At 47.1% G+C, this 26,708-nt stretch overlaps 9 protein-coding genes across 9 annotated transcripts; 3 read left to right on the forward strand and 6 right to left on the reverse strand.

Annotated features, from left to right (window-relative positions):
• The first annotated feature begins 1,695 nt into the window (after nt 1-1,695).
• Nucleotides 1,696-3,597, forward strand: V1508DRAFT_152148 (uncharacterized protein). Its single transcript, XM_066936045.1, has one exon. The coding sequence runs from the start codon at nt 1,913-1,915 to the stop codon at nt 3,434-3,436; it is 1,524 nt and encodes a 507-aa protein (XP_066798588.1). The 5' UTR covers nt 1,696-1,912; the 3' UTR covers nt 3,437-3,597.
• Nucleotides 3,598-5,823: 2,226 nt separating this feature from the next.
• Nucleotides 5,824-7,017, forward strand: V1508DRAFT_409420 (ChaC-like protein). The gene is made up of 2 exons (XM_066939148.1): nt 5,824-6,394; nt 6,457-7,017. The coding sequence occupies exons 1-2, from the start codon at nt 6,055-6,057 to the stop codon at nt 6,846-6,848; spliced, it is 732 nt and encodes a 243-aa protein (XP_066798589.1). The 5' UTR covers nt 5,824-6,054; the 3' UTR covers nt 6,849-7,017.
• On the reverse strand, nt 6,947-9,283 carry V1508DRAFT_364272 (uncharacterized protein). Its single transcript, XM_066937298.1, has 2 exons — nt 8,924-9,283; nt 6,947-8,846 (listed from the first exon to the last, which is right to left on the reverse strand). Exons 1-2 carry the CDS (start codon nt 9,134-9,136, stop codon nt 7,200-7,202), a joined length of 1,860 nt encoding a protein of 619 aa, XP_066798590.1. The 5' UTR covers nt 9,137-9,283; the 3' UTR covers nt 6,947-7,199.
• Nucleotides 9,284-9,691: 408 nt separating this feature from the next.
• On the reverse strand, nt 9,692-11,136 carry V1508DRAFT_401923 (TLC domain-containing protein; the record flags this gene model as incomplete). The annotated part of the gene is made up of 3 exons (XM_066938446.1): nt 9,692-10,411; nt 10,465-10,799; nt 10,854-11,136. 3 exons carry the CDS (start codon nt 11,134-11,136, stop codon nt 9,692-9,694), a joined length of 1,338 nt encoding a protein of 445 aa, XP_066798591.1.
• Nucleotides 11,137-13,253: 2,117 nt separating this feature from the next.
• Nucleotides 13,254-16,637, reverse strand: V1508DRAFT_409437 (P-loop containing nucleoside triphosphate hydrolase protein). Its single transcript, XM_066939149.1, has 5 exons — nt 16,278-16,637; nt 15,673-15,929; nt 15,396-15,614; nt 15,167-15,346; nt 13,254-15,104 (listed from the first exon to the last, which is right to left on the reverse strand). The coding sequence occupies exons 1-5, from the start codon at nt 16,399-16,401 to the stop codon at nt 13,428-13,430; spliced, it is 2,457 nt and encodes an 818-aa protein (XP_066798592.1). The 5' UTR covers nt 16,402-16,637; the 3' UTR covers nt 13,254-13,427.
• Nucleotides 16,638-16,835: 198 nt separating this feature from the next.
• On the reverse strand, nt 16,836-18,475 carry V1508DRAFT_409440 (P-loop containing nucleoside triphosphate hydrolase protein). Its single transcript, XM_066939150.1, has 7 exons — nt 18,192-18,475; nt 17,982-18,121; nt 17,806-17,912; nt 17,538-17,746; nt 17,394-17,477; nt 17,272-17,346; nt 16,836-17,212 (listed from the first exon to the last, which is right to left on the reverse strand). The coding sequence occupies exons 2-7, from the start codon at nt 18,032-18,034 to the stop codon at nt 17,114-17,116; spliced, it is 627 nt and encodes a 208-aa protein (XP_066798593.1). The 5' UTR covers nt 18,035-18,121; nt 18,192-18,475; the 3' UTR covers nt 16,836-17,113.
• A 1,106-nt stretch (nt 18,476-19,581) lies between these two features.
• On the forward strand, nt 19,582-21,771 carry V1508DRAFT_348203 (U3 small nucleolar RNA-associated protein 8; the record flags this gene model as incomplete). The annotated part of the gene is made up of 3 exons (XM_066936718.1): nt 19,582-20,220; nt 20,267-20,713; nt 20,782-21,771. The coding sequence occupies 3 exons, from the start codon at nt 19,582-19,584 to the stop codon at nt 21,769-21,771; spliced, it is 2,076 nt and encodes a 691-aa protein (XP_066798594.1).
• Nucleotides 21,772-21,874: 103 nt separating this feature from the next.
• On the reverse strand, nt 21,875-22,881 carry V1508DRAFT_409447 (transcription factor e(y)2-domain-containing protein). The gene is made up of 3 exons (XM_066939151.1): nt 22,560-22,881; nt 22,380-22,450; nt 21,875-22,311 (listed from the first exon to the last, which is right to left on the reverse strand). The coding sequence occupies exons 1-3, from the start codon at nt 22,622-22,624 to the stop codon at nt 22,169-22,171; spliced, it is 279 nt and encodes a 92-aa protein (XP_066798595.1). The 5' UTR covers nt 22,625-22,881; the 3' UTR covers nt 21,875-22,168.
• Nucleotides 22,882-23,404: 523 nt separating this feature from the next.
• Nucleotides 23,405-26,609, reverse strand: V1508DRAFT_152308 (uncharacterized protein). Its single transcript, XM_066936046.1, has 3 exons — nt 24,795-26,609; nt 24,390-24,745; nt 23,405-24,338 (listed from the first exon to the last, which is right to left on the reverse strand). Exons 1-3 carry the CDS (start codon nt 26,414-26,416, stop codon nt 23,590-23,592), a joined length of 2,727 nt encoding a protein of 908 aa, XP_066798596.1. The 5' UTR covers nt 26,417-26,609; the 3' UTR covers nt 23,405-23,589.
• Between the last annotated feature and the right edge of the window lie 99 nt (nt 26,610-26,708).

Raw genomic sequence — 26,708 nt, forward strand, 5'->3', positions numbered from 1 at the left:
ATGCATATCCTTCCTCATTAACGATCAGTTACAGAAATACAGACTTACTGCTACTGCAGACCGGCGTATCGAATCTGTCGATTAGAGTGATCTCCTGATGAGTACACGGTGCTAAACCGGGACTTGATAGCATATATAATGGAGGGTTGTCCCGCATGTAGAAAGACTTGTATTAACGATAATCATTTATCGTTGTACAACTTATAGCTTAGCTATCAAAGTATAAGCTATTTCATTTAGTTCCCTCGACTCCCTTAATGTCAAAAAATAATTGGCTAATTTAAGAGGTGTTGCATTTGTGTCCTGCGGCGGTTTGGGACTTGCATTTGTGTTCGCGAATCGGCATGGCAATTTCTGTAACAAGGCGGGGAAGCCGACCGGGAGAGTAAATGGGCACCCCATGCGGCTGAGATTAAAGACCACAGTTATTGCCAAATCGTACAATTTTCCAACAGAGTCCACTCGATTATATGTCGCTTAGGTTCTATGTTCCAATTGACATTCACATCTTGAAAATATGAGAGATGTCGGTTAGATACTCTTTCCACAGGTAATAAACTGGGAAACCTTCGAAGCTAGATTGGATAAACTTAACCGATACTGGATATCGGATACTGCCAGTTCATTTCAGTGCTAAAGAAGTCATATTTGGATAACACTGCACACTTTAAAAGTGCATCGGTCCCGGAAGACAGACGTATGCACGGATCTGTACTGAAAACTTACATGCCACCCGTCCTTGCAGTTGGTACCAGCCACTAGCAAAATTCCAACACCTCTTGCAATGTTCAGCGTCTTTACTTCACCCAATCACCTCAAATACGGACAATGCGATGCATCGCGTTGAATTGTCGAATAATATCTGCGAATGTAATAAAGATCGGGAAGCACTGTACGTTGCAAATTCTAACCGTTGCCCTTTGCCAACTCTGGGTCCTCGTCCAGCCTGGATATGCGAATTACCAAAACCTAAATCTATAAAGACGCAAAGAAACACAAGGAAGTAAGGAAAGACCAAAAACAGCCGCAATTAAAACTTGGACAGTTGAGGGAGTCTGAACATGACACATCCGCTTATTGTTCCCAACCTACTACTACAATGATTGGCCCGAAATTCGTAAAGAGGTATATCATATCTATATGCCGACTATCTAACATTACTCAACTTGGTCTTGGATGACAGCCTTCTTCGCGTGGGGGCTGACCCTGGCAGCTACTAGATGGAAGGCTTGCGGCGGAGACCTCCGGCAGCTTTTAGATGATAATAGATGATAACACATCATATGCTGTGACTCTTAATGGGTGAAGTGGACCAGTAGGCCATTTGACGTCGAGTATGCTGTCGAAGCCATGGTAGAGGCGTGCGTTCCGTCTTAATCGGGCCCAAATTTCAAATTGTCGATTGCTACCATCACCGGCTCCAGTTATTCCGGCCGCTATCAGCCACAAGCAGACTGCAACACATTGTGCGAGTGTCATGTAATAACGACAAGCGGTTCGTATAGCAATCAGTTGTGAGCAGGCTGAGTGTACTCGTGATTCCGATTATATCTGGTCGAACACTTCTGTCGGGTAACTTACATAAAGGATGGTCAACACTAGCAAGTGTGTTGCAATAAAAGGTGCCACTACAAGCCGGGTAATTCGCGAGATAAGACCTCCGTCGCGGCAAGTCAGCATGCACAACTGAGGGTCGATTTCTCACTCACCATCCTCTTCGGTGTTGAAGAGCCTGACGTCACCTCCTCCTCCATCCGAGTTCCCTGCTCCGGGTCTTCTCGGCACGCAGCTCATACGATCAGTCGCTGTCATTCCATTAGAAGATCTGACGTGTACTGTACAGCTTTTGAGCAAGATCTTCACCGGCAAACACATCGACTGTTTCAATACTCAGAACTTTGGAGCGAGTTGGATGTCACATTCACTGCATCGTACAGACAGAAAGTCAGACAGTATAGTGCGACAGATGGCTGTTTCGACTGGCGTTGCAGATCACAGCGCGTGTGGAACTTGCAGTAGCGACTTGGCCGCAGTGCCTACAGAGATCCTGCAAAATATTGCAAATCACTTGCCGGACCGCGCGCTGTGTTTTCTGTTAGCCACATCACGAGACATCCATCATCAACTCAGTTCCAATAGATATTTTTGGCGGACACGATTTCATCTCGCGTTTGATCCCGCTGTGTTTGTTGAAGTTGATCATGTGACTGGCCGACAAATCTTGGTGACAGATACAGTGCGGTTGAAGGAACTCGAGGCTAAGTACGACTATCGGACCCAATACCAGGGCCGGATCAAGTTCTTGCGACATAAGCACTTTGTACTCGACGATATGGAATACGCAGTATCTATGCTTGCAGACCACAAGAATCGAAATTACCCTTGGCTTAAGACTTCTACTGCCATCGAGGAGTTCTTGTTCCGCATGCCCCTTTCATTAGCACCAAGTGAGAAGCATTTGTATATGTTCAATCTTATTAAGTCTGTCCTTATTCCTGCACTGGGATTTCCAGGAATTTCCCCTAGACCGCTGGATCCTGTCTATCGCATAGTATACGATTCGCCACGTCACCCACTATTCGATCCGGTCACTGGTATGCCTCAGGTGCATGTTATTGCTGCACTTGTGACGTTTTGGCAAATGATGAATGTTCAGAGCGGGCTCGGAGAATTTCACAAGGGCATGGATGCAGTGGAAACATTACGGCAGATCTATCAACCTCGGAGAAGAACTGGACAACTCAAGTATAACCGAGCGCCATCACTTTTCGTCAAAGACAACGAACTGGCTCTGTTGGATACCAAAGATGATGATGATGATGATGATGATGATGATGATGATGCAAGTACGAGTATGTCACCGGACATCACGATTACTGATAGTGACGACATGTCGCAGATGGAGGATGGTTCGGCTGTGTCCGGCAAGAGGGATGACGACGAATCGGCTTGGGAGACAGAGACAGATGGCGAACCAGTTTCGGACGACAGCAGGATTTTTCTCGGAGCCTACGCTTTCTTTAATTATTGGGATTTTGAACTATTTAGGTCGGCTCCTCTAAGTTCAGAGACACGACGGTCCATTATTGGGGACATTGTTGATTGGCATATCGACGTGCCAGACGAAATATGTGGGCCGATATCGCTCCGGGCTACAGGGACATCTCACCAGCTAACTGGAATTACGGAGCGGCGACGGTCAATCGTTGAAATAACGCCTATCGAAGAGCCAATTATGGGTGTGAGGGGCTGGGCGGTGTTTAACATGCGTCAGTTGGAGTTTGAGGTGGACAGGGACTTCTTCGAAGAACAGAGATGGATCCACCGCGCAGTCATGCTACCAGGAAGTAAAGCGGTTGTCGGACGATGGCACGATGGTTTCGATGATGATATTGAACGGGCTGTTGAGGGTCCCATTATTTGGGTTCGAAAATAAAACTTATGATATATTAGGAATGTTTCGGATGGATGGTTTGGCTCATATACGGCGTATCCGCATGCTTTTGGTTTCAATATTTGGACTGATCAATTAATAATCTTAATATGATATAGACTTATTGTGTAATGTGCACTTGGATAGTGGGTATAATGCCGTTTCATTTATATGCTCCGAGAAATGCAAGTCTGGTTCCACTGTGATAAATCGATTAACAGAGTAGATGCAAGATTTATGCTGTTGTCATGATTTCTTGATGGCCATGCGTTCCGCTGACTTAATTTCAATTATGAAATAACAAGTTCATTACTGTGGATCGTACATGCGCCGTAGATACATTGTCATCGGCATTTTTCGTCGTCTTCACAGACGACGCTTTCGCTCGCGCTCGGACTCGTCCGTTGCGAACTCGCACCTGACATGGTTTCTGTGCTCTCGTCTGGTTATAAATATCTCCACTTGTCCCCGCTGCTGCCGCTGCCGTTCCTTGTCATCGTCTTGCAAGGTGAGAATGGAACCCGGGAGTGCTAAGAGGGCGAGAGCCAAGCCACTTGGTGCTACTACTGGTCCAAGCCGCGCCACTTGGGTCCGCAATTGGCCCCTTTGTCGACAGCGTCGAGAGGAGAGCTTGTGGCAGGCTCATAAGGAACAGTGTTGGGATTTACTCCGCGATAGGGCTGTGACGGATGCGGATATCCGCCTAATTAGGGATCGGCACGGATACACGGATAACTTATATATCCGCGGATATCCGTCAAAATTACGGATACGGATAGACATTAGGCAGACACGGATACGGATACGGATACGGTAAAGCAATCTTGATTAGTCATATCCGTGGATCACGAATATCCACGGATATCCGCGGATAAGACACATAAATAAAGTTATCATGCAAATTATTTCCGAAGGAGGTATTGAATTTTCGGCTGTGTCGGGAATGATAGTCATAAAGATCAACAGCTTTACGCAGTAGCTTGGCGAGGAACGTAGTAATAGTCGGTTCAGGCTATTGACTCTGTTAAAGAGTTTATATATGCCGCAATAAAATCCGTTTGTATTTCTTTGTTTCCTTCTTTTAATAATGTTAATAATGGTAAGTTACTGTACTAGAATTCCTTAATATTATATTCATGCATTATTATTTATAACGTGGGTGATAAGCGAGCCGCGCATACTAGCGAGCCGCGCACATTCTACGACCCTTCCAATGTCTAAGCCCAATTACGACACAATAACAAAGTCAATCAATTAAAACTAATCGGAACTATGTATAATAGACGTTTCTTTATTTCCATCGCAAGTCCGGAGAAGCAGGCATTTGACACGTCGATGAGTAGCATGCGACAGTGCGTCGAGTGGCAGTTCGGAGCCATGCTCAATATGTTCTCGTTCCTGGACTACAAGAAAATTCTCCAAGTGGGGCTCCAACCGGTTGGCATTTATTATTAATTCAATTGTTCCGCAATATTTGTCATGCATAGAGCATAATCAAACTGCGCGTGATTTACTCGATTTAAGAGTAGAAGGGTAGTTTATGAGAAGAAGTCTCTGATATTTAATGGCTTGGTCTCACAGTTTAATCGATACTTCACAACACCGTCATTATACTTCACATTAGCTAATATTAGACCAGCTTCTAATTATCTCTCATGGCCTACTTCTGCAGCACCGCGTCCAGGAGCTGCTGCCTTTGGTGGCGCAAGTCTTTCAGGATTCCCACGGGGTCAACAAGGGCATCGGCGAGCTACTGGCTTTGCTCTAAGAGCCTCGTCCACAGCGCCGGTTTCGCCAAATTCGAAAGAAGTTTTCGATGAGCCGTACGTCACCCCAATACAGCAGATGCTTTGAATCGATTATATATATTATATATATATCGCATCCTGGCCCATGTCAATTCACTCATTGCTGATCTACTTCTTCCAAACGTCCCTACTAAATCATAGAGTCTGCTCGGATACGCTAAACGAACCGCAAATTCGTTTAACATACTTAGCAGAAGAAACAAAGCCCTTAATATCTTCGTTTTCGTTTAATTACACACCCTTTATGCACTAAGGGGCCAGTGCACCTTCTCGAACTAGCATTGTAAGCCAGAAGCTATATTCATGTACACTAATTTTTTCACGACTCAGATGATATTGTCTGTATTCAGCTACAGCGTCCGACGAATTCGGCTATCTTTTCCAAAGGCGATGAGCAGCACAAACAAACAAAGACCCCTCCTGTATATTAATCTTCACAAACTTCGTCGAACGTGCGCGCAGTCCGGCGTTCATATTAGTGCCGTAGACCTGTACCGTTCAGGCTGAAGTAAGACTTCAGTCACGATTCAGGGCGAATGATTGATGAAGCTTAATCTGACGTGACCATGGCTCGGGTTCGTGGGCAAAATCAACTGAACGAAAAGCTCGCTTGAGTACACCGCCATGAACACGCTGTAAAATCAGGAAACGCCGGATGACAGTTGTCAGTACGGACTTCAACAGCGCCGGTCATACGGGCAGATAGATTACTCCTGGCCTAGCTTAGTCAGACGAAACTTGTCTTTATACACGTAACGATCTGATCGCTTATATTTCGCAACCATCAAAGATAGGAAGGCAGAAGCAAGATAAATGGATTCTTCTGCATTCTCCACGCCGTCACCATCGTCAACGCTACTGCTGCTTCCGAATGAACGTGTGCGCTCCCTTACAGAACCAGTGAAAGAGATCTCGCACAACCACTTCTGGATATTTGGCTACGGCTCACTCATCTTCAAGCCGCCACCAGATGTCGAGATGGCTGTTCCAGGATACATATCTGGCTACATCCGGAGGTTTTGGCAAAAGTCGCACGATCACCGCGGAACGCCTACCGCTCCAGGTCGGGTTGTGACCCTTATTGAACGCGAGTACTGGGAGACTCTGGATGATCCCCATGCCAAGTTTGAACGACCAGACAGTCGCACGTGGGGTGTGTATCATCTCCTCGATATTATATCTGACGTATAGCTCACTAACGAAGATTTTCATTAGGCGTCGCCTATAAGATCGTCCCTGAAAAAGTGCGACATGTCTCTGCAGTGTTGGATCTAAGAGAGCAAAACGGCTACACGGTTCACCTTGTCCCCTTCTCTCCGTCCAAGTCAGCGGCATCCCTTTATTCGACCATCCCAACGATTGTATATATCGGTACGCCGGACAACGATGCTTTTGCTGGTGTCGAGGCCGATCTAGACGGTCTCGCCAAGCTTATTCTCACATCTAAGGGTCCGTCGGGACATAATAAAGAGTATTTATTTAAACTGGGCGATGCACTCGTGGATCTGCATGGTCGCGACGGCGAAGAAGATGACTATCATGTAATGGATCTAGTCCAGCGTGTGAGGAGGCTTGAGGCGGTTGAAGACGAGATCATAGATAATTGAATGTCATACCTACGGAGTCGATTGAACATAGCAGTCGGGTTGGACTTTGGAGTCTGGGCTGATAGAACTTTCGCTGTTAGACCTATTGTTGCACCAAATTATTGTAACCATTTATTGTATCTATTATTTACAGAATCCTCGATAACCAATCCAATTTTGATCAAACCGGTAAAAAATCGCGAAACGCCGTCAAAATTAAATAATACACATATCGACAAGAAAAAGAACGGACGAACAAAATGGGGCTTGTCACCGAGCGTCAAATGCTCCCATGTGTCCAAAACAAATCCTAACATGCTGCAGAAATGGTGCTCACAGTAAACCCAAAACTAAATAAACTATTAGATAATGCTAAGTTTTAATTCGCTTGTCTTCTGAACCTTCGCCGTCGTCTTCGTCACTCCATCCCCTCCTTTTCAGGCCGGGCCCATCCGAGACCTCGCGCTCGCCGAGACCGGTGCGATCGCGATTAAACGACTGCGCTGCTGACGAGACAACTGGCGTGTGAAATTGGAGCGGACTTGGTAGTAGGTCCTGGCCTAGCATTCCATTCTTCGCGCTGAACTGCAGACCCCAATCCGCTGGTGTGTACAATGTCGACGGCGACGGTAGTAAGTCCGACACATACCGCGATGGAAGAGCCGAAATTGGTGTTTGCTCTCGCGCATTTGGCATGCTAGTCGCATTAACAACGGTGGCATTCGCAGCACCAGATGTCGCTTGCGGGAATGTATGCGATGGACCGGATGCACCAACACTACTAAGTGACGATGGCCGAGCAAATGGGTTTCCGGGGCCACCAAGACTGTTCGCATTCAGATACGTGGACGGTGACGGCGGTGGCAGCAAGACTACCGGTGACGACACGTCTTTCACAGCAGATATCGGTGGGCCTGAGTTGTTGTCTTGTGACGCCGGTGAGGATGAGACGGCAGTTGACGGATCAGTTGACGGCGCCGCTGTATTATGTCCCTTTTGTGCATGCGAGTTCGGTGCAGGAGCATTCTCGTCGGGTGGAATTCGTAGCTTCAGCTTCGGACGCATATTTGAGCTGCTAGCAGCCGACGATGGCAAGCTGGCTCCATCAATAAAATTCGGCGGACTGACAGACGACCGAGGATACGCCGTATTCGAGGCTCCCGGCAGCTTGTTCCCGCCACTATTTCGCGCTACAGACCCCACATCGACGCTCTGAGCCCGCGGCGAGTTTGATTGCCTTGGTCCGACGTTCATTGGTTCAATAGTCACGTTGGGCCTGTGTGACGGCGGCTGCGGCTGCTCTCGCCTAGCATTATCTGCCGCCACATTCGAAATTTCTGGCACGGATGTGGAAGATTTCGAGCGATATTGCATGCGCATGTCGCTGGTTTGCGTCGGCGCACCGACTTGATACTCAAACTGTGGCATATGGGGCGGGACTGTGTTTGGTCGCGCATCCACAAACTGCTGACCATTCTGGAACTGAAATCCCAACTGGAAGTTATAGGCCTGCTGCTGCGCTAGCTGTGCATGCTGTGCTCGTACTGACTGACTCGGCTGCGGCTGCGGCCGAGGCGGAAGCGTGTAGAAGGCGTCACCTGGGAAGGAAGCCAGGGTGGCGGCTGCCATTCCCGCGCTATTGGATAGTGACGTCTGCATCTGGCTCGTTCCTGGTATTAGGTGATGCATTGACGCACTTACTGAAGGCATGGCGCTGCTCCTGTTACCGCCTTGTGTCTGCGAGGCCACAGACGTATGGGAATGGGACCGCGAATGAGATCCCGATTTCGTTTGCGGCGGAGAGACATTGAGATGGGGAGTCTGCTGAAGTGGATTCGTGGTGTTTGATCTGTTGATGGCAACGGAGGAGAGTCGCTTGGATTCGGGGGGATCAGGTGTGACGTTTTCGGAGAAATTTTCGTTGTCGTTTTCGTTTTCGTTTTCGTTCTCGTTGTCGTCATCGGTTATCTCAGATCCCCTCTGAAAATCAGCCGGCCCTTTGCTTTCATGGGGAGTTGTCTGCCATTATTAGCACAGGTCAGGAAAGCAGCAAGCCATCAACCTAGAAGCTGTCAAGGACTAGTGAAATAACGTACGTAATTGTATCGATCGATGAGCTGCCTGGTGTCACAGGACGTAAACTCGTAAAGCTTTTTATTGTGACCGAAGATGATGACGGCGATGTCAACTGAGCAGAGGACGGAGAGCTCGTGAGCCTTTTTGAAGAGACCGGCCTTGCGTTTGAGGAATGTGACAGAGCGATTGCGCTCGTCCTTGAGGGGCTTGATGAGGATCTTTCTTCGGCCCATATTATTTCAAGCGGGACACGTATACGGGACGCGGCTAAGTACTGGGTGTTAAGTGCGTGGGGGCACGGGGACCAGAAGAATGTGCTATGGGACCGACCGAATAGTACGAGCCGATGATACTGGGCAAGGTGCTGGCGGTTATGCTAAGTATAGCAATGCTATCGCAAGGGCGGGTGACGGAGAGGTGCAAATGGGTCACAGGTAACCACTGTGACGTCAAAGTCAAGCGAGCCAATGCAAACCACTATATCTATATTTAGCGTCCCTGAGATGAACAGGAACAGCAACAATCATTATATTATTGGCACCATGCATCAGAGCAACAAACCCCTTGGCAAGTTCTACTACTGACGGCCTAATCGTTACTACAAACTAATAGGAATGCATTTTATCACTCTGCGCGTCATTTAACAAGCGCGCATGAGAGGCTCATATTTATTTCCGTAGCAGAATACTTATGACATCGAATCGCGGCTGACAGCAGTATATCAACAACCGGATTCTATGTACATGCTGCCAAAAATACATAAATCATACTTCTTTGTCCACTGTGTCCTAATTCGTCTTCTTCGCCGCCTCATCTTCCGCGCCTGCCCCGTCCGCCTCTTTCGCCAGGAGGATATTACGCGCCGGCTGCTCCGACTCCGGCTCCTCGTCATCCTCGTCATCGCTGCGCTCATCCTTTGTGATCTCCAAGAATATCAGCCGGTACGCAATCCGGCAAATCAAAAACAGCCAGTACGCGTTCACCGCCTGCAGCGCAAACAGCAGACTAAACGTTATGTACTGAGAGATCCAGCACTTGTACTGCTGTGTCTCCCAGTCCAACGTGAAGTCGCCTATCGTCCGGAACTCCGTCGCTACCGACCACAGAATCCGCAGGCTCAGGTAGTGCCGTGAGTAGATCCACACACCCATGAAAAACAGGAAAAATGGCCCTGTCATCGGGTGGTTGAGGTAGTTCAGCGTCTTCGACGTCGCCAGCGCCAAGTCACTCACGTCCATCGTTATGTACACGGCAATCCCAATCCACGTGAAGTGAAACCGGTACGAGCAGAAAATTAGGGCGATCGTCACAATGTGGTGGAACACAAGCTCCTTGAAATCCTTGCGCGGCTTCTCAAGCTGCAGAAACAGCACCACTGACTGCTGCACCCAAAATGCTGCCTGCAGGAGATAGTAAAGTTTGAAATCGAGCTCGTGCGACTTATGCGGGTAGTTCTCGTACATCGGCCGCGTCTCAAAATACCACAGTGGCATGTGGTGCATAATGTACTTGCTCCAGTTAGTGTCTGCTCTACTATATATTTGCTATCCTCACGACTTACAAGGCCCCACGGCGACATTGTCCCATAATACATAATGCTGTACGTCTGCTCCATAAACCGCTTGATCTTGCCTCGCTTGGTCAGGCCGCACCACTTGGCCATTGGTTCGAGAATTTGCTGCATCGAAAACTCCCGGAGGAAGCTGAACACAAGCATGTAATATGCCACGAAGCAAAAGTCCTTCTTACCCTTGCCGTACATTATCGTGCTGCCTTCCACCACAGGCATTATCTTGTACGACGGGAACAGGAATGAGTAGATCGGATTGCTAGGCGTCTGGTCCGTTGACAGCGCAAATAAGAGTAGTGGCAGCAACAACAAAATCAGCGGAGTCACTGTCAGGCCCGTTAACCATGCAGTCATGCCAGTCATACACGACAAATACATACCCCAAGTCTTCCGATACGCAGTCTCACGGTAAACCATCCACAGGCGCTCGATCGATGTGAGCTTCTTTCCCCTGTCTCTAGCCGAAGGGGCCTTCCCGGAACCGTCGGACTGAGACAACGCCCTTTGACGGTGCTGACTACCCCGGATCTGCGTGTCAGTCGGAACCATCGTGCTCAGACTTGGCGATGCGTTATCACCAAGAGAGAATTGGCCTACCGAGGACGTTCGTCGGCTGCGCGTAGTTCCACTCGCTGTTACCGCCTCTGAAAACTGGGTCGACATTTATGTTGTTTATCTAATTTGCTGCTGTATGGCGACTAGGCTCGTCCGTAGCTAAAGCTCCGTCCAATCGAAAGGACTGCTAGGGTAATCTAGTCGAATCACCAATTAGTATAGCTGCCTTCGTGCTGCCGAGACGGCGTCTGTCGATGTTGTCGAGGGCAGTCGGACCTCAATCTGTGCCAAGATGTACTGCAGAATATACTGCTTTGGGCAGCGTAATCACAAAACCTCGCACGTCGACAGCGCTCAAATCTTAAACTTAATTTTTATATGTAATATTATACAACAGAAGCAGGCGCAGATGGCGAATGCGAGGCGATGGGCGAGTGTTGCACAATGAGAGGTTTTAGAATTTTGAGTCTGTCTGCCAAAGTATCGCAACACCTATAGCACGAGAAGGTTAGGGTTATCCGCTACACGATGAGTTGATTTAGGCGGTCACCAAACCGCGGATTTGAACTTGCGAACAAAATGCCGAGATGTGGTGGTCCCGCCCTGCATGCCTTTTTTAGCCACTCTCTTCTGGGAGAAGGGCGAGTAGCTCGCCCGAAGGTCGAGTGACTGTGTCGCATATGTATAGATTCTTGAGCTGAATAAGGAACATCCATTTGGACAAAGGTGTAGGGAAAATTCCTCTGGGCAAAACAAAAACCCAGTGGGAAAACAAATACTCCCGGAGGTAAAAACCTAACACTGTTCCTTGCGAGCCTGACGGCTCCCCCCGTGCCCACAGTCGAGAACGCGTCGCCGGAACTGGTAGTCGAACTCACCTTGTTCGAGGCGAATCAGCATATCGAATTTAAAGAAGAGTCTGTCAGGACTCCTCTTCCCCCGTGCCCATAGTCGAGTACGCATCGCCCGAACTGGCGGGCGAATCAGCGTACTCGTATTAAGGAGAGTCCGTCAAGGACTCGCCTCTTGCCCCAGAGAGGACTAACTGCTAGAACCAGCAGTGTACCAAGTGGCTTGCCTCTGGCCACTCAGACTCACCTCAGGTTCCAGGCTGCCCTCTTGCCCACACTTGAGAAACTGTCTGCCTACATTAATGTTAGCCAAATGACCAGGTTGTAGGAATTCTGAAGTATACAATACTCGCCTGTGATCGAAGATCTCAGCATGCCACAGGCTCCCCTCTTGGCTCTCTGCAGGCTGTTCGCTTGCCAGGCGACTTAGTGCTCGTTGTCAAGTTGAGAATCTATGTTCTTGTAAGACGATGACGAGGAAGGGGGGCAGCAGCAGCGGGGAAAGATGGCCATATTTATAACCAGACGAGAAGCACAGAAGCTGGGCGAGTGGGCGACCCGCGCAACAACATCCGATCTGTGTAATGTCAGAGTCTTAGCAAGACAGTGATGAGTCATCGCTTCGAATGCGAAATATTAATTTATTGCATTCTGTATTATTACAGGCGCGTTTGCGACGCCTTTGAGCGTGTTAGATTTGCATCCTGTTCCGGACCCACCACTTGAGCCGCACTCGCGATGCGCGCGGACAGGCAATTTCGAATAAACAGATCACTCAATGGACGTGACAATAATGCTACTAAGCTCGGCGCCTACGCGACGACTAGTTTGCGTTCCGCACTCGTCCGTCTTCAGCTTTGGCGGAGTAGCGCACATCGGACAAAGAGTTCACATGCACATTTGCCAATATAGCGCAGTCTGAGAATCGGACAGATGGACTAAACCGTCGCTCACTAAAACACGTACCACACTCGCGTCTTTCGATCCCATGATTTAGCGACGCGTTCCGTTGACAATTGGAAAACAGTATGGCACCCGTCACGTCAACAAAATTCCTACAAAGGGTATGGTACTTTGTGCTGGTTGGCCATGCGGCTGGCCGACTGGCCTAACCGCTCCAAGTGTTAGGGCAGCATGCCCTACAATGTCCACCGAACTTTTCCGCCCTATTAGGATGTATAACCCTAACATTCTCGTTCAGGTGTATCGCAACGGCATTGGGGTAGTGGGACCCTCACTCTGGCCTTCCCACCCCACGCTTACGTTTGAGGCACGCACAGCGTGCTATACTCTAATCTGGGGGACAATCGCAAGCAGAGAAGACCGCATGCAAGTCGACGTCCAAGACAATAGCCGTCCTACACTTCTGCTAAATCATCCACACTATAATCATTGTAATACTTTGACCAATAATCACATAATATTTATATAGTAACTCGCACAAACAATTGTATAAATATAACAATAGAGATAAACAAACAAAAACCACTCATCTCAACGACGCCGCATCGTAAATGCGCAATAAAGCTGTTCTGCTAATAGTGTGCATTAATTGTACAAATCGTCGTCTCCCTCGTCCGCTCCAAATGCCGCCTGCCCCTCGGAAACACCGGTCGTGCCGGCGGCCGCCGCCTCGGCATCGTTAGAGCTGAATCGAAAATTGCCAAAGCTTCCCCGTGACATCTGCAGCGTGTTGGCATATGCCTCGTAGCGACGCAAATCCGCGTCGCTAACACTTCGTCGAGCAGTCTTCATCGCTTCCTCAAAGTGGCCCTTGTTGATGTAGGGCACAGGGTCCTCCATTGCGACATCCTCATCAGACTTCTCTGCCTGCTCGCTTGCCTCAATGCTGTCCTTGATAGCAAACTTAGCCGCACGCTGAACGATATACGATAAGTCTGCACCAGAGAAACCGTGAGTAGACTGCGCAATCTCCCGCAAATTGAGACCGGGTTCAAGAGGAGTGTTTCGGAGCTGCGCCTGAAGAATAGAGAGACGCGACTCCTCGTTCGGCAATGGAACGTAGATAAGTTGATCAAGACGGCCAGGTCGGAGCAGCGCAGGGTCAATCTGATCCGGCCTGTTGGTCGCACCGATCACGAACACGTTTTTCTTCGCTCCCATGCCGTCCATCTCGGTCAAAAGCTGATTCACGACACGGTCAGAGGCACCACCGGCGTCGCCCATTGATCCACCACGAGACTTCGCAATAGAATCCAGCTCGTCAAGGAAGACGACACACGGTGCAGCTGCCCGGGCTTTGTCGAAAATATCTCGAATGTTAGACTCAGACTCGCCGAACCACATAGACAGCAATTCAGGTCCCTTGACCGAAATGAAATTGGCCGAAACCTCGGTAGCAACGGCTTTGGCGAGTAACGTCTTACCAGTGCCAGGCGGGCCATAGAACAAAACACCCTTGGAAGGCGAAAGACCAAACTTGGCGTATGACTCTGGGTGAAGAACCGGATACTCCACAGTCTCCTTGAGCTCTTGCTTGACCTTGTCCAAACCACCGATATCGTCCCAAGTAACATTGACACTCTGGACAACAGTCTCCCTGAGTGCCGACGGATTAGATGTACCAAGAGCAAATCGAAAGTTATCCATAGTGACCCCCAAGCTATCAAGAACCTCAGCGTCGATGGTCTCCTCCTCAAGGTCGATCAAGTCCATCTTCTCCCGAATCTGCTGCATGGCGGCCTCAGAGCAAAGCGAGGCCAGGTCGGAACCGACATAACCATGTGTCTCAGCAGCGATTGTCTCCAAGTCAACATCATCAGCCAGCTTCATGTTCTTTGTGTGGATGCGGAGAATCTCAAGACGGCCGGTGGGATCGGGGATACCTATATCAACTTCTCGATCGAAACGACCGAATCGACGAAGCGCCGGATCAATAGCATTCGGTCTGTTCGTAGCAGCAATGACGACGACATTGGCTCGTGCCTTCATACCATCCATGAGAGTAAGGAGCTGCGAAACGACTCTCCTTTCAACTTCACCATTTGTTTTCTCGCGCTTGGGTGCAATAGAATCAATTTCATCAATGAAAATGATGGAAGGGGCGTTCTTCTCGGCCTCATCGAATGCCTTTCGCAAGTTGCTCTCAGACTCACCAGCCATCTTGGACATGATCTCCGGACCGTTGATGAGGAAGAAGAATGCGCCAGTCTCATTCGCAACAGCTCGCGCCATGAGAGTCTTACCAGTACCAGGCGGACCATACTGCTACAAGTTAGACACCCTGGACAACCTATCTCCAAGTAGATACATGAAAGAGGACACACCATAAGGATACCTCGCGGTGGCTTGATACCAATACTCTTGAAAAGCTGAGGATGACGAAGAGGAAGTTCCACCAATTCACGAATCTGTGCCATTTGCTTTCTGCAGCCACCGATATCGTCATAGCCCACATCGTTCAAGTTATTCTCCTCATCTTCTCTGTTGATGGGCTCACCTTCGCACTATATTGACGTAAGCATCCATCCAGTCTTAGAAGATATGTCGACATACGTGAATAACAGTTTCCTGCGCAACAATGCCATAGTCGGATGGTTCCATATCAACAATCTTGAATTCCACTTGCCGCATACCACCTCGGACGGTAAACAAATCACCTTTTCGCACAGGCCGGTAAGCCTCCAGGAAATACGGCTTAAGATAGACGTCGAAAAGAGAACCAGTTAGACCCTCTACTGTGTCGGCGATGGGCAAGCACGAGATTCGCTTAGCCTGTCAGTGGCCGTTAGTCATCGGGGTGGTTCAAAAGAAAAACGCATCCACTACTCACATATTTGATGCCAGGAAAGGCATGGACGGTAACAATATCACCTAATCTGACACGTAAATTGTTTCTGACAACACGATTGATTCTAGCGACACCATCCTCGACCTCGTCGTCGGCCAAGACAATAAGTGCGGTATCCTTTCTCTTCTTGCCCTTAACAATGACGACGTCTCCACGGAAAAACTGTAGGAGATCCATCGTGTTGGGCGAAAGAGTAATGACGGAATTGTCATCGTTGACAGCATCATCGACTATCAAAGCTGTAGGAACGATGCAGTTAGCAATTCAGTTTAATTACCACACAGCAAGTTATACAAGTAGTAAGCCTCTAGAGACAAACGAAACAAAATAACTCCCGCAGTTATCCATCCAACGCCAACAGCCTACAATTCCATATTCCAATTTATCTTTGTTGAAATGATGAAGACCTAGATAACGGGGAGCCGACAGATCGTTTTGGTTGATCAAGTTGGGATACAGATTTGCCCCCCTCCGCCCCGCAACACCGCCAAAACTGTTCGATCACATCCGACGATCTGCGATCAGGAAATCCCGAAAACAAAAGAAAATAATTGACCGTTCCAAGAGATAAAAGAAAATGATCATACCGTTATCTTTTTTCTTCTTTCGCAAGATGGCGGTCGCGGTGGCGTCCTCCTTGGACAGTTCCGCACCGGACGGGTCCGCGAGATTGGGATGATGCTTCTTCTCGGGGTTCGACGATGAAGACATGATGAATTGATAAACGTTTCCAACAATCACGAACAATAAAATTAACAGAAAACAATCTCAACAAACTAGTCACTACTTGCAACGATGGATGCGATGTAAGGAACTTAGTCGATGATCGGGAGCAGGAAATGTGAGGGGGCAAGTTGTGGACAGGACAGAGGGCTTATTACAATTAACGAAGAAGCCCACAGAACCGGACAACCTTGCTGACTCCCGTCACCTGCCCCGGGTAACGCGCGTCGGTGGCGCGTCGCAGGTACTGGAGCGCAGACTGTAAATCAGTCCGTCCGACGTCTGATTATTAATTTATCACTTTGTCTGATTTGCTGTCATAATACCTTTGGAATATTACTAAAGGTATTATCGACTGGGGTGTTTTTTCTGATGCCAGATGGCATCATGGTAATCGTCGTCTACGACAAGAGCCGTCTTGATCGCGTGAGATTGACAAATGGTATTTAATAGGCCTCATTCTTCTACCTGGTAGAATAATTCACATATAACCAATATATGAACAGCCTCATGCATTTAGCCATGAATGACTGCTGATACCGAAATTAACAAACCTAGTCGCGGTAATCGCACATATAAGATCTCCACCATAAAATCCAAGTCTTGTTCGTGTGCAATAGGTCGAAAAATGCGCACTCCAATTGTAATATTGTCCCATAAAGTTCATGTCGTGCATTCCATAATGTTATTGTCGTGTCGCTTACACATCGTGGTATAATAGGATGGGATCACCTACGGTAGCTATCTCGGGAATCACACATTTCAATTCAAATGCCTTCGATAAAACAATCTTAAAAATCTATGGCAAATAAGTCACACGTTAGTATGGAAAGATGAATGTGCGCAGCGTTGGCTAACCTTCTGAATGTTGATAGAGTGGCTCGTTGAACAAAATATTAAACTAGCTTTCATGACCTTCGCAAACCTTCGCGCCTACAGTTCTTTAGCGGCTATACGATCCTCACGATGTGCCTATGTACCTGTTTCGTTATTTCTTCCTGGTCTTCTCTGGGGAATTGTGCAAATGTGTCATATTTTGTCCCGACTAAGAACGGGATTGCGGTCTGAGGCAAACTTAGCAGTCTGATCATTAACAAGAGAGCAATAAAATACAAATGAAATACCTTATTGAATCCTCGAGCCTGGCGATACCATTCTTTAATTGAATTGAGGGTGGACTTTCTTGTCAAATCAAACATAAACAAGATCGCCACAGCATCATTCGACACCAGTGGAAGCATATTGACGAATTCTCTTTGCCCGCCTAGGTCCCAAATTGAGAATGTAATTTCTGTATCCCGAATTGAAATTGTCTTCTCCATAAAGTTAACGCCTGTAATCATGATGATGTTAGTAGATGAAATGTGGCATTGAATTGGCAGAACAAACTACCCAGTGTCTGTATATAATCCTCGTCGAAACTTCCCTCTACGTATTTCACCATTAAAGACGTCTTCCCAATCTGTGCGTCTCCGATCATGCCGACTTTAATAACAACGCTGTGTAGAATGTAAGCGAACGATCTTGTGTATGTACAAGAGAAATGCCGATGAAATGGATTTACATACGCGTTTTTCCGGGCGACCGAGCCATCGGATCCGTTCGGCGCTGCGGATGACATTCAGAACAGCGGTGTAGCGACTGCCAGAATGCCGGTTACTATGCCGCTTCTGATTACAACGACTATTGATTCCTTGGATGACGAGATCTATGCACAGTCTGTTAGAAAGATAGATGAATTACAAATGATATTGTATCAATAATTTAGGAACACTGACTTGCGCGATGACTGCAGGACTTAACTTGTGCCCAAATCGTGCAAGCTACAAAACGCAAACGAAGCTGTACTAACTCGCCAACCGCTTCCTGATTGAAGAGCAATGTAATTTAAGCGGCACAGGACAAATGTCACAGATGGAGCGGACTAAACAGCCTAGTGTCGATGCAGGCGTGCATATACAACACAAGGTATATCCTGAGTGTGAAGAGCAAGTGATTGTCGGACACATCACGCGGCTGCGAACAACCACAGTTCAGCTGATACTTCTGTTTGTTTACAGATGCCGAAGTGGCTGATCCTCCAAGCGGCTGCTGTGGCGCACGTGTGGCATCGCAACGGTAGCCCCCTCACAATCATCGAAGACTGGTCTACGTCCTAATTAATGTAATTGGTCTCACTAAATGTCCTGACCACCATCATCCTCAATCGTTAGCAGCTGGAATGCGTACTGTGATGGATTCTGCACTTTTACCGTATACAATTAAATCATGTTAAAGCTTTGCCTAATCTGGAATTCCTCAGGTTGCTGCTCCTTTGTACTTTTTGCATCCCAATTTGTGACTAATGGCATATTTATCAATTTTCTCGTCTCAAGAAACGCTTGTCGTTTTGCACACAGAAAATCCTCAGGGTCGGAGTTCTGCAGCTCATGGTAGCACTTAAATCCTATGCACAGCTCACATGTTTGAAATTCAATTTGTTCGTGAAATCTCGGCTACTTCAGATTCGTCGCCATCATCAGGTTCTTATTTTTGAGTTATAGGCAAGGTGCTGAAGGTAGTAGAGCGGACATAGACGAGCGGAATGTAATTGCCATGCATCAAGTGCCATTGAGCTGACGAAGATCAAAGGAAATGGTTAATCTAGCTTTGAGCGCCGACTGATCTTCCTGATTGCCATCAATTGACATGCTGGCACTGACAGTAGTGTTGCATGAGGTGAGGACGCTATTACATCGCGTTGTTATTCAAAGCTCAGCAGAGCAACTTAAACTTTAATTTGGGGCTGGGGTAATTAACAGTATTTCTACTATATTCCTCAATTTCACATCTAGATAATGCCCTACATGATACTACCGCATAGTTATGCAGTAAAACAGCAGATGAGCGAGAAGGTTAATGCTTATTGCAAATGTAACATACGAGACATCAACGTTTCCATGCGCCTTTGGTGGCGTATCCTGAGAGGGTAAGGGCTTCATCGAACTTAGAAATTAGGTCGTGCACGCCGGCCATCTTCACCGGGTAACGGAACGGCAAGGGCACGCCAAATTTTTGGCAACGGCAATTGGGAGAAATTCCAAGATATTTATTCAACTGCGTCTACAAAACTAGCCACAGTTTACCTGTACATCATATATTAGCCTTCGGTTGCAGTTTATTGCAAAGATGTCGAGCATTGCGCCTCCATTCACGATCCATACCCTACCGTCCACGGCGGCCCAGTCTTTTCATATCTCTACTACTAAGTCAACAGTTTTGGACGTTGCCGTAACAGCGGCAGGCATTTCAAGGATCACGCTACGTCCTACTCCGCGCCTTCTTGCATCTGTGGCGATCTCACCACTGGCAGAGGTATTATGCCCTGCTGTTGTCGTTGCGCAAAAGGGTGAAGGCATTACCGCCTTTGCTGCGATTCGTGAGCGAAAGCGGAGTGTATTTCTGCGACGATTAGACGAGAATGGAAGGACGATTGAGATAGAACTTGATGGCGAAGTTGTAGCGTTAAATCTCCTTCCTGTTGGAGTGGTGGTCGTCGTCTTTAGGAGCGGCAAAATTGCGGCATTCACGATCACTCAAGATGGCCATAATAATGAGCAGTTTGAGCAAGTGTGGAGTTCTAATTTCTATGACAACGCCAGTTCTATAGTGTATTCGCATTTTTTTGACTCGATTGAGAATGAAGTCTCGCTTTTGTTAGCCAGCCGTCCAGTTAACAATCTCCTTGACGTTCGGAAATTCAAGATCACTTCGGCCGAGGCTCGACAGACTGATAAATGGAAGATATTTAATGCCGACGACAAAAATGTATGAACATGAATCTAATGTGTTACTACTGGCTGACTAGCTTTAGCAACAGGAATATATTCAGTTCCATGACTCTGGAGTTTTGTTTCGACTTTTGGGCACAAATCTTGAGCTAGTCACAATTCCGACACTGATTCATACAACCTTAGATCTTGCCCCATTCATTTCCACGGTGACTTCGCAAAAGAATATTTCTGTCTTGAGTTATGTTCCGGTTGGAAAATCCACTATTCTCCTCAGTACTGGTGCCAGTATCCTTCTAATTAATTGGCAATACAAGACCATTCTAGCCACTCTCGATCTACCAGAGTCTGACACATTTACTTTCGTTGGACGCGTGGGCAAGCGTGCCGCAGTGGGTACAACTAAGAGCGGCCAAGTTCAAGTGATAGCTTTTAATGTTGGAACTGGTAAACTACTTGAGTGCGTAACAGGAAAAGTCAAAAGCATTTCAAAGAAAGGGAGCAAACCTGTCTTGACCAATATATTCTTTGTAAGTTCGCAATTATCATGACGTGGAACTGTGTCCTATCGACGATTGTTATGCTAACGGCGGTACAGAAGGAGCGTTATTCCTCCAGGAAATACAAGACCGATGCGCAGGCAGCTCTAACTGCATCGAAGAACCAAGTGGAGAACATAATAGCGCAGTTGCAGGCACTCAAAAGAGTAGGAGACGTTTCGGGCTTTGATGGACGTATTCTACCTTTCCTCACAGGTAAATCGGATTGGTCTGAAGTCGAAAACGATTGTCCGAACTCGAAGACGCGATCAAAGAAGATGACGGATGAATTGGACTCATCTGCGAAGAGTGTTACGGGCCACAAGGACAAGATAAGTTACTACAGCAGTGCAGTTGCGAGACAGGTCGATCCTCTCTTGATATCCAGCATCGCCGACCTGATGTTCGATACTGAGAACGACAAGCTCAAGTTATCGGGTTTTCGCTCTCGAAGCCTTGTGTACATTCTCAGCCATCCGCTATTTCCTACGTCGAAATATCCCGGCTTACTTAATGCCTTGTCCTGTGATTCTGAATTGTTGATGACGGCTGTACGGTACACACGCGGCGTATCTGTTGACGCGCTTGTGACAGTCTTAATTTCAACTTTGCTGATTAGTGGCGATATCGACCCGGAGGGAATTGAAATAGTCAATCTCATTGTTTCGCGCGTGCAAAAGGACTTCTCCTACAGTGCTATCGTGACCTCGCTAAGCTCGTCTTATCCGACTACAGATCTTCAAAGAGCTCTTGAGTCGCTCATTGCACTATTATCCAAGCCATTATGTGGTCTTAGCACATTCGATGTCTGGAACATAGTTCCGTGCTTCATAGACGCGAGTGGCATTCTATCTCTCCAAGAAGATGTAATATCTTCATTGTCAATACTCGTTGATGGGGAAATCGAGGATTTGATGGGGCGGGTCGAGGTTCTGGAGATTGTGGACATGGCACTAGATTGGACTCGGAGACGTAAACTCCGGAACGCCGGGTCCGGAATTGATGGCGTTGTTACTAGCGTCGGATTAATGAAGACTAGTAGAGTATAGAATAGAATTTATATATGGGATATCAAAAGGTTTGCTGCATTGTATGGGCAACTAATTTAGTTAGTTTAATGCAACTATTTTGGAACTTTAAATCACTAACTCTATTGACATTCAATGCGTCCTGATGCGCAAGGTAAATTATAATAAGGCTTAATTTAGGGAATAGCGTACAAAACAAGACAGTACAATCCAATGCTCTCACAAGCTGGCAATATGTACAAAGAAGAGCCTAATTAATTACCTGTCTAAAAGTGTCCGAAAGTTCACTCGTCCATGTAACTGTTGCACTGAATCTGGGACGTCTTCAAATACACAATAACAAAATAATATACTCCGTAAATGCATGTTAACCAAACTATATCCAATTTAACTTCATAATCTTATCCACACGGCCTTATTAGTCCACTATTCCTTCCAAAAACCGCTTAATCATGCTAAGGAGCTCGACTTTGACAAACTCTGGAACGAGAGCTAAGGCTTCAGGTTCTACCAAGTCGACGAGTTTCTCAAAATTGGGGTTCTCTTGTGCACGCAATGTATCTAGTGGAGTCAGACGATTCATGCAAATGGCCACAGCCTTTTCAGTAATGAGAAAAACTAGACAGTACCAGATGCCAGCTCCGTAACTTGCTCATACCAGCCATTTTCGATCAGCTTCTGACGTAAATATTGAGACAAGCTAGAATCTAATCAGTTATATATCCAGATTATGAAGTTGCTCATTCTTCCTGTCATTCTCCCAATGCGAATCGCATGAAAGCAAGGTCAGAATGCCTTCATCCTCTTACCGTTCATATTCGCCCGACTCGATTAGCTTCTGGTTCACCTTCTCCCTTATCTGCGCGTCCGCCATACCTTCGAATCTGCACAGTATATTCGTTTATATATTGGGAAGCTGCAGATCAGAGGTCAGGGTCGTTGATGTCATACGGCAACAATTTATCAGGCCGGTAGAGAGGATAGTCTGAGAGGCCAGGGTTAGGAGAGCTTCAAGTCCGGACCCTCGCTGTGGCCCTTTCTTGTCACGTTTTGTTTCCCAATTGCAAGGATTATATACCGCCGTGTGATAGTTTGTCAGGGGATCAGGACTGAAAGTGTTTTGACTCCGAGATCCTCGCTCGCAGTCGAGGCAAGGCAAGACAAATCATAATACTTATAAGGGTCTAGTACGACAAGAGAGTTGTCCCAAGTCAGCTGCACGTATGATACTTGTGAATCAACATGCAACTCACGTATATCTTCCGCCAATTTCATACAGGACTTTGATAGCATGCAAGCTTCTGCCGAATGCATCGTCTTCGTATATCACGGTTATTATCATTAGCGCGCTGCTTCCGTATGCGTCGAGTTGGGAAGGCGCAATGAGAAGACTGGAGATATCGACCGCATTTTCACGACAGTACCCGTCACCGCTTGTTCACAACGATAGTCAGGTGTCGCAAGAATGAATGGTATCCTAATGATACCAGTAGATCAATATTCCATGGCTGCTCGACTGATGTCAAAGCTCTCAGTTTATCGAGAATACAGTCGGGAATGGAAAGCTTGCTTCAGGGCCGTCTTCAGATCATCTTTTATGATGACACAATACACATTTTCCGTTGAAACACGGTAGTAGTCAAGTTTTCACATGGCAGGTTAATCAAGACTTCGTATTGGGATAGCTTCATTCGCGATATGACACAAAATTTTATTCACAAAATACAAAATGGCAACAAAAATTCTATATTAAACACAATAACATTATATGGCCATCACATAAAATCATATTGACAATGAACCAACGCCCTCAAAAAGCATCTGCATATTGCTTTCGAATTAGTTTGCCGAAAGCAAATCCACTGCTTGAGAAATTCTCTCAGTAATAATGTCTAACCATCGCTTCGTGTTCGAGATATTCCTGGCGTCCAGAGCTTCATTCAAGCCTGGGAACGTCGCGCCTGCGTAACCTGTCCAGACACCGGGTGCAAAAACGACATGTTTAAACCATTCACGTCCGTCCAGACCGCCTTCATACAAAAATTTCCTCTCGAATTGTCTATATTGGCTATTAAGTCCTTGTATCTGGAAGTAAACCCGCATTTTCTTGTATCCTTTAAACCAAGGATAGTCGGTAAGGTACTGTTTGTTAATGTAGCTTGATTTCGCATCAAACGTAGTCGCTGTACTGAGCAGTTTATCTAATGCATCACTGCAATTGCGAAGAGATGAGCTGATATACCACCATCCTAACTTCAAGTCCGGAAGATCAATGTCATCAATTCTCGACGCATCAATGTAACGGCATTCCCGGATAAGTGATCCAGGAATTTCGGGACAGTCATAGAAACCATCATATGTGTCAACGCTGAGTTCATCTTCACTAACTATGTCCAAGATCTTCGTCTTCACATCACTGAAGTACGACAACAAAGACTTGGCATATTCGACAACGTCAAAGGAAATTACTTCCATCTCACTCAATTGAAGTGCAAGCAATCCCCAGATCTTGACCATTGTGACATGATATTCCCATGTCGGGTCGCCATACTTGTCCATCCAATGAAACGAATCATAATTAGAATGATCTGTTATTGGTCAGTTTCGGCTCCAACAGTATTGCATTCGCACAGGCTCACATTGATAAACGGCATTATTGCCTTCGGAGAATCCGAAATCGATCGAAGGTATTCCAAGATGGTCCTGGAACACCGTGTAATCACTACCAGAACCCAAGTTTCCAATCCGACCCTCGGTTTTCTCGAGCCAATGATCATAAACGTATCCCCCCTTTGGATCGGGAACCCTCTTAATGACTTCTTGTAAAACAGTGTTGAGCAACGGTGAAGCATCAGCATGGAAATGACTTCCAGTGACGGCGCCGTCAACGTTGAGATAAACAAGTGCATTGGCATCAAGGTACCTTGCCATGTCTTCACCCCACTCAGTCGATCCTAGTAAGCCGTATTCTTCGCCGTCCCATGATGCCAGGACACTAGACAAACATTAATACTGGGGTAATCAATGATTTACGCTGTACGTACATTGACCGCAATGGCTTCCATCCTTGAGCCTTCAGCTCGCCAAAAGCTCGCGCAAGCTCGATCAGGACAGCCGAACCGCTATTTGGATCACCCGCCCCACCAACAATCCAAGCATCGCGATGATTTCCTAAAATTACCACCTCATCCTTAATAACTCCATCAATCCGACCAATCGCATTCCAAATAGGTGTAGTCTTATACTCCTGGGCATTATAGAGGTTCACGTCCATGGTACTAGGACCAGTAGAGTAATCATACTCTCGAAGTCCGCCCCGCCAGCTTTCGCCAAGGTCGTTGGGGTTTAATCCCATGCCATTCAACTCTGTAAGAAGAGGTAGTATATCCCGATAGCTGATAGGTAAACTAGGGATAGAGGGAATTCTCTCATATGGATCAACTCTTTCAGCACCAGGCTTACTTGCAAACCCGGGCGTGGTAGGATCACCAGGTGCAGAAGATAAAAATAACACACTACCTCTTTGAACGCTAGATGGATTACGTGCTGGACCATCAGGATAGGCCCTATACTTGTTCACGAGAGTAATATCACCATCATCACCAGGGTCGGTATACAGCAGAGCACCAACAGCACCACGCTCCTGTGCACCTTTAACAATGAGGCCACGGAAAAGGCCACCGTATCGAGCAATCACAATTTTTCCAGAAATGTCGATACCTCGCTCTTCCAGCAAATCGTAATCCTCTTGTCTGCCATAATTTACGTAAACATAAGCTGCTGTGATATTGCCGTTGGCGGAGTACCCATGGAAGGTAGGTACAGAATTCGGATCACTAGTAGTAGGATCCTGGGTCAGCATATCTTCCTTCAGCGGAGCCTCATATCTAACAGTTCCATTGACGCCCAGCAACTTAAGGCTATGATCACGAGGATAGTTCAGATAAGTCTCGTAAGGAACGATCTCCGCTTGGAGACCATATTCCTTAAATTTATCCGCAGTCCATTGCACTTGAGAGTAATTCGTACCAGCCAGATGAGCGCCACTGGTGTAGTAATGGCTCCACTCACGAACTTTTGAGGTCTGTGGCACTCCGAACAGTGTGCGTTCCAAATCGGACAGGGATACTTGGAAGTGCCTTAACCGCGCCAGATCGCGTCGGAGTGTTGTTCTCGGCAAGAAAACAAGTTTCCAACCAATAATAAATACAATTCCAAACAGAGCGTAGGCTAGCAATCGGGTGAAGAAAGTGCCCCACCGCTTCTTGAAGTACTCGCGGATTGAAGAAGCGGACGATGGCGATGGAAGGAGAAGGTCGGCCTCGGTGGCAGAATCCAGTGAGTCCTCGGTATAAGTGGGCGAGGATGCACGCTGAGTGGAATGTTTGGAGTTCGTGAGGATGGAGTTCCGGAATAGATGACGCCCGTGAGCAAGTCGTGGCTGAGGATGGCGCAGTGACTGATTCTCGTCCCCGTCCTCATCATATTCCAACGAATCGATCGCAGCAGTCGACTCTGCGCCTGAAGTTTCATTGTTATTTGCACCTAACGCATCGTGGAAATCAGCAATAATGGGAGACCCTGGCGCATCAGAAAGCTCGAGGTTCTCGTGACGTTCAGGCAAATCCGTCAACTGAAGCGGGTGAGAGGTAGTTGGCACAGGCATGACGCACTAATGCCAGAGTGAAAGGAAGCGATGGAAGTTGTCAGCGCTCAGTTTCAGAATGACTAGCACGATATCGAGGGCGGTGTTAGTGCAAATAATGATGTGAACACTTCTGCACTAGATTTGGAATTACGCGATGGCGACTCCGAAGTACAGAACTGAATCGCGCGCCGCAGACAGATAACGAAGTGAAAGCAAACTGCACTCCCCAGACGACATCGGGCAGAGGACACCAGTACAGTCAGCCATACATATTAGCTAAATTTTACGTTTCGGCTCGAGAGCTTTTAGT

Source organism: Lipomyces doorenjongii, assembly GCF_038497915.1.
Source record: "Lipomyces doorenjongii strain NRRL Y-27504 unplaced genomic scaffold V1508scaffold_3, whole genome shotgun sequence".
NCBI lineage: Eukaryota > Fungi > Ascomycota > Lipomycetes > Lipomycetales > Lipomycetaceae > Lipomyces > Lipomyces doorenjongii.